General features: G+C 56.8%; 1 protein-coding gene across 1 annotated transcript; it reads left to right on the top strand.

Moving 5' to 3' along the window:
• Positions 1 to 2,961: 2,961 nt before the first annotated feature.
• Positions 2,962 to 6,281, top strand: FZD8 (frizzled class receptor 8). Its single transcript, XM_082306623.1, has one exon. The coding sequence runs from the start codon at positions 3,640 to 3,642 to the stop codon at positions 5,653 to 5,655; it is 2,016 nt and encodes a 671-aa protein (XP_082162749.1). The 5' UTR covers positions 2,962 to 3,639; the 3' UTR covers positions 5,656 to 6,281.
• The last annotated feature ends 6,182 nt before the right edge of the window (positions 6,282 to 12,463 follow it).

Below are 12,463 nucleotides of genomic sequence, written 5' to 3'. Positions count from 1 at the left end.
TCCTTCATCTCAGTACTTCTACTTCAGGGAAATCTCAGTATATGAGGAGCAGACAATGGGCTGTGATTCCTCAGCCTTGAGCTATCCAGGCTGCTCTTCAGTCACATAGAGTAAAGCAGCCTCCCCACAGCTGTGCTGTTTTATATACCTGAAAGACAATTTAAAAAATTATAATGGCCTTACTAGGGAATTTGGATATGCAGTCATTACTAAATTGTCATAAAGTTCCATATTACCAATTTTGTCATTAACTGAACAGCTTCAAGACACACATTATCTTTGTGCTGCATCTCTTTTCACACTGTAAGAAAACGAGCATATGAACGACAGTAAAACCAAAGCCAAGTGTACTGTTGAGAAACTTGGTATTCTCTTATTTCTAGGAGAGTTATAGTGTAATTCTAAACTGTAGCATTCGGCATGTCTCCTGAGTTTCCTTGCTGAAATATTGCAATGGAAATTTTACAGCATCTGTGTTGCTTTTGGAAGGCATCACCTCACATCTGCTGTCTCTGTAGTGTAGAGCTTAAGTTCAGCGTAAAAAGGTACTTTGTAACAGGCAACAGGAATGCTGACAGAGCAGTAATTTACAGACTCACCCGCTCTCCTGACTAGGCTCACTCGTTTTTACATTCTGTAGAGATTTTTAAGTAAGGTACTCTTCAAGCAGCTAAGAGCATAACAGTCGCTTCTTAAAATGGAGCATCGCATCCAGGACTGAATAGAGACTTTTTAAACCTCTGTCAGTCACGGAGATCCCAGCCAGATGACAAATTGATCATTCCGTTTTCTTCACTCCTAACACTTCTTAGTGGGGTATTAACTAAATTAGCACCAGAATAACCATCTGCTGCTTCGGGGGAAGTTCTGGTTTTGAGACGCCGCCCCAGCACTGCCCCGTCACGCCGGAACGCAGCACCTTCCCTCAGGTGGGCGCCGGGCCGGGGGGGGGGGGGGGGGGGGGGGGGGTGCAAACCGCCGCGGCGATTACACAGTGACCGTGTTTATTGCCCCATTATCGCCCATTTCCTCCTGTCGGGGTAACCCGCGTGCTCCCTCAAACGGAGGCCGACGGGCGCGGACGGGATCCTGTTAGCACGGACAACAAACTTGCGATCGCGTTTTTGTTTTGCCTCACGCGTTTCATTTCCCCCCAGGCGCCCGCTCCCGCACCGCCCCCCCCCCCCCCGGCTCCGCTTCTCCCGGCGTGAAACCCGGTGAATCACAAAATTTCACGCCGCCGAAAGCCGAGCCCCGCCGCGCCGCCACCCCGCCGGCTCCCCGAGCGGCGTGTTCCCGAGATTACAGTCATTACGGCCCCAGCGGGAGCTCCACACAAGCGCGAAGCGCAACAGCGCGTCAATTAGCAAACAAACGCCCCGTCCCGGGAGGACGACAACCCCCCGCCACGGCCCCGCCGCGCACCCAACCGCGCCCGCCGCCGCTCCCCTTAAGGTGGTCCGGCCACGGAGGGGCCGCCAAAGTCCCACTCCCCGTCCCCGCCTTCCCCGGCGCGGCGGGGGGAAGCAGCGAGTCCCCCCGGGGCCGCCCCACGGCCCCCGGGAGCGGAGGGCAGCGGGCAGCGGCCCTCGCCCGCGGTGCGGCGGGGCAGGGGGCGGCCCGCGGCCTTGCGCGGCGGCGCCTGCGCGGGGAGCGAGGCGCGCGCGTGGCGCCTCAGCCCCTGAGGGCTGCCCGCGGCGGGGAGGCGGCGCGGCCCCTCTGCGCCCCGGCTCCCTCGGGCGCCGGCCCGGGCGGCTGCACGCGGCTCCGCAGCCGGTCACCGCCTCCGCCGCCGGGCGGACGCGAAAGCTCGGGGAGCCGCGGCCCGGCTGGAGCCGGTCTCCCGGAGCTCCGGCCGGGCCGCGGGTCGCTCGCCAGGGGCGGCCGCGGCGCGGGCTGCCGGTGCGCGCACGGCGGGCCGCCCAGCTGGACCTCGGCCCCTCCCTGGCTGGAGGGGCACCGGCTGGAACCCAGCGGCCGCGCACACCTGCGGCGGGAAAGCGCTCGTTCACCTGCCGGGGCGCGGGGCTGCTCCCGCAGCCCCACGGGCAGCTTCAGCCGCCGGCCGCCCCCTGGGGAGCGCACGGCGCTGGCGCGGCTGCACGGCAGCTCTCCCGCCTGGCGAGCGCGCTTCTCGCCGCGGCGCTCTGCGCTTGAGGAGCCCCGCTGCCATGAATCACGTTCCCGTTTCCTGCCGCGCAGCCGTAGCCCTGGCCCCCGTAGGAGAACACCAGCGCTGCCCGTCAGACCAGGCGCTGTACCCGCGCGTAGCGGCAGCTGGGCCGCGGGGGACCTGCGGAGGCGGGCGGCCCGGGGAGGCCAGGCCGGGCGTCGGCCCAGCCGCCGCTCGCTGCCACCGGGTCCCCAGCCTCGCCGCGCGCCCGCCGCCTCCGCCAACACGTGCAGCAGCCGCCCCGAGCCCGGCCTTAGCGCCGCGGCCACGGCGCCCGGCACACGCCGGCGCTTGCGGTGCTCAGACCGGCACAGGCGGGAAACTCCCGCCGACATCAGCGGTCTGACAGAACGCCGCTCCCCGGGAGGCTCCGGGCAGCTGCCGAGCCGCCGCTGCTCCCGGGGCCAACCCGACTTGACCGGGAACCCTCGCAAGGGGAAAGCAGCGCCCTGCAGCAGCCCGCACCGCTGCTTGCCTGCCGCCGCCCACGCACTCGGCGGGGAGCGTTTCCCGGTGCCGCACCGCACCTTTCCGTGCGGGCACAGCCCCTGCAAGGCAGGACAAGAACGGCCGCCACGTCCCCCGCGGCCGAGGGAGGACCTGAGGGGCGCCCCCCGCGCCACCGCCGGGGCGCCGGCTCCACCTTAAGGAGGGCCGGGGCCGGCCCCGCCGCCCCCCGCCCGGGCCCGGTGATAGGCGGCCGAGGCGGCGGAGGCGGGGCCCGGCGGCGCGCGCTATAAATATTCATGAGAGCGCGGCGGCCGGAGTGCCGCTGCCGGGGCCGGAGAGCGAGAAGTTGCGCGGAGGCGCTGCCGCGCTCGCCCCGCGGCTCAGGTGGCGCGATCGCGGCCAGGGGCGCCCGGCGGCCGGCTCGCCCCGCCGGCGGAGGCGGAGAAGCGAGGACCGGCCGGCTGGCGGTCGCCCGCAGAGCCGGGCCCTCGGGCGGGCGGCAGGAGGAGCTGCTCCGGCCGCCCCAGCACCGGCCCCGCCGCTGCCCGCCCGCTCGGGGCGGTGGGAGCCCGGCGCCGCGGGGCGCACCGCCCGGTCCCCGGGACGCCTCAGCCATCTTGACCGCGCCGCCCGGGGCCTGACGGCGAAACTTCTCTGCCGCCGCCGCCGCTCCGTGCCCGGCCGGCGCTGGAGCAGCGGCGAGAGGGGCGGCGACCCCCCCTGCGCAGCCAGCCCCGCCAGGAGCGATGCGACGGCGGCTGAGGGGCCTCCCCTGAGCGGACCCCCCTCCTCCGGCGCCGCGCGGGGGCTCGCCGGCGGCTCCCCCTCACCGGCTTCCCTCCCGGGCGACGGAGCCCTGCGGCGGCTGTGAGCCCTCTCACCTGCGGCCGGCACGGAGGGGGCCGCCCTCCGCCCCCCCGAGGGGTAGCCGGGGCGGGGGGGTGCCGCGGCGCCGCGCTCCCCGTGGCTGCCGAGCGGGACGGGAGAGGAGCCGGGGCCGCCGCCCGCCGCCGAGCATGGAGTGGAGTTACCTGTTGGAAATCACCTCGCTGCTCGCCGCCCTGTCCCTGCTGCAGCGCGCCGGCTGCGCCGCCGCCTCGGCCGCCGCCGCCGCCTCCTCCTCCTCCTCGGCCAAGGAGCTGTCGTGCCAGGAGATCACCGTGCCTCTCTGCAAGGGCATCGGCTACAACTACACCTACATGCCCAACCAGTTCAACCACGACACGCAGGACGAGGCCGGGCTGGAGGTGCACCAGTTCTGGCCGCTGGTGGAGATCCAGTGCTCCAGCGACCTGCGCTTCTTCCTCTGCAGCATGTACACCCCCATCTGCCTGGAGGACTACAAGAAGCCGCTGCCGCCCTGCCGCAGCGTCTGCGAGCGGGCCAAGGCCGGCTGCGCCCCGCTCATGCGCCAGTACGGCTTCGCCTGGCCCGACAGGATGCGCTGCGACCGCCTCCCGGAGCAGGGCAGCCCGGACACGCTCTGCATGGACTACAACCGCACGGACCTCACCACGGCCGCCCCGCCGCCCGCCAAGCCCCCGCTCCGCGGCGCCAAGCCCGGCGGCCCCGCCAAGGCGCCCCCCGCCGCCGCCGCCCCGCCGCCGGCCGAGGCCCCGCGCAAGCCGCGGCCGCCGCCGCCCTGCGAGCCGGGCTGCCAGTGCCGGGCGCCCATGGTGTCGGTGTCCAGCGAGCGGCACCCGCTCTACAACCGCGTCAAGACGGGGCAGATCGCCAACTGCGCCCTGCCCTGCCACAACCCCTACTTCAGCCCCGACGAGCGCGCCTTCACCGCCTTCTGGATCGGGCTCTGGTCCGTCCTCTGCTTCCTCTCCACCTTCGCCACCGTCTCCACCTTCCTCATCGACATGGAGCGCTTCAAGTACCCCGAGCGCCCCATCATCTTCCTGGCCGCCTGCTACCTCTTCGTCTCCCTCGGCTACCTGGTGCGCCTGGTGGCTGGCCACGAGAAGGTGGCGTGCAGCGGCGGCGCGGGGGCGGGCGGCGCGGGGGCCGGGGCGGCGGGGGCCGGCGGCGGCGCGGCGGCGGGGGCGGCGGCGGCGGGGGGGCGCGGGGCGGCGGGCGGCGCGGCCGAGCTGCAGCCGGAGCTGGCGGGGGCCGAGCACGTGCGGTACGAGAGCACCGGCCCGGCGCTGTGCACCGTCGTCTTCCTGCTCGTCTACTTCTTCGGCATGGCCAGCTCCATCTGGTGGGTCATCCTCTCCCTCACCTGGTTCCTCGCCGCCGGCATGAAGTGGGGCAACGAGGCCATCGCCGGCTACGCCCAGTATTTCCACCTGGCCGCCTGGCTGCTCCCCAGCGTCAAGTCCATCGCCGTGCTGGCGCTCAGCTCCGTGGACGGCGACCCCGTGGCTGGCATCTGCTACGTGGGCAACCAGAGCCTGGAGAACTTGCGGGGCTTCGTGCTGGCGCCGCTGCTCATCTACCTGGCCATCGGCTCCATGTTCCTGCTCGCCGGCTTCGTCTCGCTCTTCCGCATCCGCAGCGTCATCAAGCAGCAGGGCGGCCCCACCAAGACCCACAAGCTGGAGAAGCTGATGATCCGCCTGGGCCTCTTCACCGTGCTCTACACTGTGCCGGCTGCCAGCGTGGTCGCCTGCCTCTTCTACGAGCAGCACAACCGGCCCCGCTGGGAGGCCACGCACAACTGCCCCTGCCTGCGCGACCAGCAGCCCGATCAGGCCCGCCGTCCTGACTACGCTGTCTTCATGCTCAAGTACTTCATGTGCCTGGTGGTGGGCATCACCTCTGGCGTTTGGGTCTGGTCGGGCAAGACCCTTGAGTCCTGGAGGGCCCTCTGCACCCGCTGCTGCTGGGCCAGCAAAGGCGCTGCCGTGGCTGGGGGCGCAGGGGCAGGAGCGGGGGGCCAGGCGGCAATCGCCGCAGCAGGAGGACTTGGGGCCGGAGGCGGTGGCTCCCTCTACAGCGATGTCAGCACTGGCCTGACGTGGAGGTCGGGCACCGCCAGCTCTGTCTCCTACCCCAAGCAGATGCCCCTGTCTCAAGTGTGAGGAGGGGGAAAGAGGCCAAAGGTTAGGGAATGAGGGACACTGGCCTGCCTAAAATGCCCCCTCACTGTTTGGTGCCATTAATGAACCCCTAATGGTCCTTATTAGCCACAGCTTGTATAGAACAATGCAGCTGGCAGAGGCCCCAAGCTCCAGCCCCCTCCTCCTTCCCCTCCATTCATATGCAGGGAGCATGTACTTCAAGGAGCCAGCTTATTATTTTGCTGGCAGAGGAGGGCAGAGGCTCACCCGTGTCTTGCAGAGGGCAAGGCACAGAGGCTTCTGATTCACTCTGGACTAGCAGCAGCTCGTCGCTCGTGGGAGGGAGGCTCTTCTCCCCCCGTCCGGAGGTGGGAGTCCGCTGGGACTGCAGGTCTTTGGGATATTGGTGACCGGGCAAATGCCTTACAACACAGACTGAATCAAAACATGTCTTAATTATACACCCCAGCTAAATACGGGTTTCCTACATTAAAGGATGTATTTATATAATTATTTGTTACCTTGTACAGCTGTGTAAAATATGTATATATCCAAAGCTATACAGTCTGTAAATTTTTTTTGTAAAAAAGTGTAGAGGCTACCCCTGTAAGAGCAAATATGAGTATTCTATTTTGTCAATAAAATGACTTTTGATAAATGACTTTTTCAAGCTTTTCCCCTACTCCTGCCCTGGTTATTCCCGCTGCTATGTCTTTAGTGGTTCTATAAACTACAAACTGCATTCCTGCTCCAGTCATTACTGTATAATAGACAGCTGCCTCTGTTAAAGCAGTGAGATCCACAGACACGAGGAAAACAAGTCATTCAACAAGTTGTTCTGAAAAAGCGTTTGCCAAAACTGGGAGGTGCGTTACCATAGTTCTCCTCTGCTTTTCCAAAGATGACGGTGTCTTTAAACTGAGCCTTTACAAAAGAGTCATCTCACATGGCATGTTAAGTGTCCTTTTAAAAGGGGTGTTATTTTAGGAATGTGCACACACACCTCCCGTACCTGTTGTCTATGCTTCTGTAAGCACCTGCCTTGCCGGGGATGCATACCGAAGCGTAAAAGGTTAACGTTTTAAATTCATAGATCATGTACTATGGTGGAAGAGCGAGTTGAGATTTGTTAGATCAATCTCTTAACAGATTAAACTAACATCTTAACCTTTCATACTTAACTTTTGTATATCAAATATGGTCCTTTTTCCAGAGAAAAGGTATTGTTCTTCTGTCAGGACTAAGCTAATTTATTTGAGCAGAAGGCTGTTGAATTAACAGAAGAATGCTTTGGCAATTGTTGAACTTTTTACCTGTCTGCCCAGTGGCTCAGAACATCATTCCTTTAAGAGGAGCTAAATGAATAGGGTTAATCTGTAGGGAACTTGGTTTCTTTTGAGTTTGGGAAAACTTTGATCTTTTCTCTTCACCAAACGTGATGTATAGTCTGAAGTTTCTTTCCCTGCTGCCTGGTTCCTCTTGTTGCAGACCAATTGGCCACCATGGAGCCTTAAAGTTCTTCAATTAAAGGGACTTGGGACTTTTTTTTTTTTTTTTTATTTTAAGAGGAAGACTTGTAACAGTTAGTGAACACCAGAGGGAAAAGGGAGAACAGCCTTTTAAACAGCTTTTCCCTGCATTGTTAGCCAGACTGCAGGCAGCAAGGCATGGCTTGGAGCATTATAGAAAAGAGCTATGAATGCCCTACAGGTGGTCTGCTCACATAATCTCCCCAATTTAAAACATTTTCCTTTACAGGACAATTGCATTACAAAACTCCCTTCTCTTTTGCTCCTAATTGAACCAAAGAACAACTATGAGATTTTCTTTAAAAACCGAGTGTCTAAAAAAAAAATGAAAATCTATTAACTACGTTCTAATCTGTTTTCTAAAATGGGATCGCTCAGAATACCAGGAGTAGAAGCTGCATTAGACATTCTAGATATTTTTATGTCTTTCGCTTATATTCTGTCAAATTAGCAATCATTTAAAAGCAATTGGTTAGGTTGTGTGCTAGCAGTGAAAAGATAGCCCCAGGTCCCTTATTAACCTGTCAATCATGATAAGAGATGGGCAGCTACCCTACTAATGACACAGATATCAATCATGATTTGTGGGAAAAACCTTGTTCCATTGAGCACGGACTTGATTATTGGTGTCCCTTTCAAAGATCCCGTAACTTAATAGACTCTTCCACTTCTACAAAGTTACTGGGATCATGAAAAGGAGGAATTTAAAATGCCAATCATCTCTAACTGCTTGGAGGGAAAAATAATTTTAACTTCTCAAATGGAAAGGATGTTCCACTGGGATTTATGCGTTGTGCCTATTTATACACCAATTGACCAGGATCAGAATACTGACATACCTGTAAGTTGAAAAGGCCCTAGTATGTTCCTGTATTGCTGGAAACATTTTTTTAGCAGTCGTTGAAACATTTAAATCAACGTGGCAATTTTCCCTGCCGTCAGCGGGGCTAAGGTAGAGGTCTTCTTCCTGCTGGGGAAGCCCCACATGTGGAAGCACAGTCACTTCTTCTGATAAAAATCTGTATTCCTTCCCCTCCAGTGGGTTCCAGCGAGGAAGACCGAGTGTCACGGCCACAAGTGTTCTGTGAGAATTTATTTAGGTAGGTCTCTCGAAGACTGCTGGTACAGGTTGCCAGTGCTGGGATCAAAGCATTTCTAGTAAAAAGATAGGAAGTAGCTCTGTGACTTAACCTCCCCTGGAAGGAGCTAAGAGGTGCTGCAGGTGGACTTGGTCAGGAAAGCAGTCTCGGAGCTAGTTAGGTTAACAAGATGCCTGCTTTGGCATTTGGAAGTGACTGAGTAATAATACAAAGGTTCAACAAATAAAAATGAGACAAAATTAAAATGGCTAATGACACAAACCTGGGGAAATCGTGCTAGAGAAGTTAATTCACAAGTGCAGATTTTTGTGAATCAGCATAAAAATTTGTGTCCAGGGAAAAAAATAATCAGAAAAACCAACAGCAAGGCATTTAGGTGCACAAGAGATAAAAATCCACGGCTACACAGAACTTCACATTATTATGATACCCTTTATCAGACTTTAAAGATCAATTTGCTGTGAAGATCCAAAATATATTGATGAGGTGGCAGGACTTAAATGTTACCTTTCAAGGTCTGATGCTAAACTGCCTTCTCCCTAAATATGCCAGAGAGCTACTAAAGATAGTCCCAGCAGACCCGCGGCCCAAGCCCCTGCCTGTGGAGCGAGGCGCCCTTGGCATCCCTGCTGGCGTAGGCTCACCCGTGGGCAGGGGCAGCACCCACACGCCCCAGCAACCACACCAGCTCATGAGAGCCAAGGGAAAGTTTTGTTATCACGGATGTGGCTCCATCGCACAACTTGTATAGCAACATTTGGAGAGCTGGATAGATGGCAACTAAGAGCCTGCTGCAGCTCACAGAAAGGTCTAGCTAACTGCTCTGCTCAGGACAGTGACTAAGCTAGCAGAGAAACATGGTTCAGGATTTGTTTTTTTCTTCTGTAGTAAGCAACATACATACCTTTAGAGTGTTCCTTTTCTTTCCAGGACCTCACCCTGCTTTACGTATTCCTGCTTGAAAAGGAAATCCTATGGATTATCCTCCTCCTGCTGTAATGACTGAATAATCCCACAGCCTCCAAAGGAGCCGGCCCAGCTGCCAGTGGGCCTTTTAAAAAGAGGCAGAGCAGCGCAGGTGTGCTGCGGAGCCTTGGGAGGGACACCGCACCTCCCCTGGGCCCTGCTGCCGAGGCCCTGGGAGCTACCTGCAGGTGTCTTGCAACCTGCTCCAAAGCTTGCCCTGTGCAGGGGAAGCTTCTCTGGAGCTTTGATAATCAATCATGGAAGGCAAGGAACTTCAGGCAGGGAGGAATTGGGAAATTATTATATATTTAAACAATATGAATGTGGCCAGGCTTTCTGGGAAGGCTATCAAGGCTAAGACTGGCACACAAGGACTGCGTGCCTTTCCTTCTTTCTTACACAATATTTTAAAATCAAAGTATTGGGATGCTCACTCATTAAAGAGTTCTTCAAACGTGCTTGACTGGTCCTAAAAGGTCTCCCAGGTGGGGTAGGACAGCTGGAGGCAGAGATGCCTCTGTGCGCACACGCCCCACAGTGTGCTTCAGCCCAGCTTAAGAGCCCAGGCTCTTTCCAGGTTCACTCGGGCGGACACCTCGCTAGACACCTGAAGGTGGCTTGTAGGAAAAATCAACAGCGGTTTTTCTCAAGAAGAAACCAGTACTGGGAGCCAAAGCAGAATGTCCAAATTTAAAAAGGAATCAGTAGCTGAGAAAGAAATACCAGACTCCTTGGGACAAACGCAGGTCCACTGTGAAATATAAAAACTTCAACACAAGTAAGAAAGAAAGATCACCGTTTGACGCCGGTGACTGTGTCAACATGCTTCATTCACAAGCACGATGTGCAGTGCAAAAGCCAAACCTAGCCTGCCCACGGAAGTTAATAACCAATAAAGGCATGGAATTTTATATGGGACAGACAGGCCACCTAATACGGGGAAAAAACAAACTGGTGATAATGAATGTTGAAAACCAGCAAAAGATGCTCCTGGAGTGAAAGCTCTCCTACAGTCAAGATCATGCTGGAGGAAAGCCCAGCGTGGGCCAGTCAAACCAGCTTGTAGAATCACAACCAGTTTCCAAAGTGCCTGTTACAACCTGCCTGTAGCATGCCCTGCTCCTGCACCCCATTTCCAGAGCCACGCAGCCGTGTTTCCCTAGGCACATGCTTCTCCCACTCCCACCCGCTGTGGCCTACCCAGCTTCTGGCCCAACAGGGAGGCAAGTGAGGAACAATCTCTCTCCATTGCCCTTTCTGGCCATATTCCCTCTTTTTGCCCTGCACACCAAAACTCGAATTAGAGGCTGGGCAACAAAGGTCACCCTGAAAGCAACAGGATGAGCCTTAGAAGAATAAGGAAAGTGATTTACAGATAATGGTCCAAGGAAGAAATATTAAACAGGGCAGACTCCCGGCATGTGGTCATGATGAGTTCTGGGCAGCCTTTAAGAGAACTCAATTAGAAATGTTCAGACAGCTCTATTTATTTAAGCTTTTATAAATGCCATCATTACTGTAATCAGGTATATGAATTTCCCTAGTTCAGCAGAAAGGATCACATATCATAAATGCTATGGCGGTATGGAAATAACTAGTGTCTGGTATTAAAATGTGGAGCCATAATCTGAGGTGACTAAGGATAGTCAAATCACCTCAGAAACTAGTCCCTAAGGTCAAATGCTGAACCAAGCTTTTTGAAGGCCAAGATAATACTTTTTCACTCCTACAAGGCTCTTATCTATGATCTCAAAACACTTTACATTCACTTGTGAATTAATAGTGAAATTTCTTCGCGGGAGAAAAAAAACCAAATTGCAGTAATACCCAGGCTAATGAAACTTAAGTGATAAGTCTAGGGGAAGAACCTGGATTCCTGCCTCTGTTCCGTCTTTCCAGTACCGCTCCGTTTTGCCAGCACTCCCTCACACCTATGCCCTCCCCACCAAGTTCCCCCCAACACCTCCATGGCCACGGTCCCGTGCGCCCAGAGCGTGCGCAGATTCCCAGGCACGGCACCACATCCATCGCCGGTTTTGGGTAAAGCTGGCGCTCTCAAACGCCAATCCCACTGCTGCCTTTGCAGCTGATCAAGCACCCTGGCCCTTCCAAGGGACCTGGGGGAGAGATGTGGCCTTCTTCATCGGGAGACACGAAGAGATGTGAGGGAGTTAGGTGAACAGAAGCAGGCCGGCGTGGGGCCATCGCGGTAGGCTTACCCAGACAAAGCTGGGCTATGTATGCGGAAGGGCTAAAGTTAAATCGGCTTGCAAAAGAGTGGAGAAAAAAGGCTCATTCTTCCCATTCTCTAGGGCAGGCAGGTATGGAAAAGAGGGTTTACAATAGGTTTGGCGTTGCATCGGGCAAACGGAGGGACTGCGGCCGGGGCCGGCCTGCAGCAGAAGCCTGCAGCAGAAGCCTGCAGCGGGCCCGGGCCCCGGGGCGGGGGGCCCGCCGCGCTGCTCGCCATCCAGCAGTGCCCTCCACTGGGAGAGACCGGGAATTTCACCCCGGGCCCTTCCGCTGTGCCCTGCTCCCGCAGGGCTCCCCAGCTCACGCCCGCAGCCTTGCTCGGCTCTTTTCCCTTCTCTCCGGTGCCTGGCTGAGGCCGCGGCCTGGGCGCTGCCGCCCTGGCCCGGCCGGTGGCCGCCGGGGCCTGGCCGGGCCCTGCCCGCGGGCAGCGCTGGGACCCTCGGGGCAGGGCTGGCGGCGACTGCCACCAGCAGAGGAAAAGGGAGCTGCCGTGCCCTTTTGCAAAACACAGCTTTCCAAGAAAAGAGAAATTTAGTCAGAAAGATGTGGGCAAGTTACGATACATGCCCAATGTATTATAAAGGAGAAAGCTGGACTCTCTCTCTGGGATACTATCTGATTTTTTTAATATGTTGCAGAAAAATAATGGTTCTTTTCCAATCGTTTTTGCCTTATGTGTGACTTGTTAGATGCTTTCATGTATGTTTTAAATGCATTAGCTAGATGTTCTTTCCTCCAAACATTTGTCGTTGCTAAATTATACCTAACATTTTTCACAAAGAATCATTAGTCTCAATTATTTTTCCTACTTGATTTTTTTTCCAGAAAATAAACCTGCAACTAGAATGTCCCATTTTCACATCTGCTGTAATTAGAAAGAACAGTTTTCACGCTATGAACTGACTTGCTTCAAAATGTGCGTTCGACATGATACCCTCATCATTTCTCAGTGGCTGAAATCTAAACAGTCTCTTTCGATGT

The sequence above is a fragment of the Platalea leucorodia genome (genome assembly GCF_965183815.1).
Source record: "Platalea leucorodia genome assembly, chromosome: 1".
NCBI lineage: Eukaryota > Metazoa > Chordata > Aves > Pelecaniformes > Threskiornithidae > Platalea > Platalea leucorodia.
This window is presented reverse-complemented; position numbering and strand designations above follow the sequence as displayed.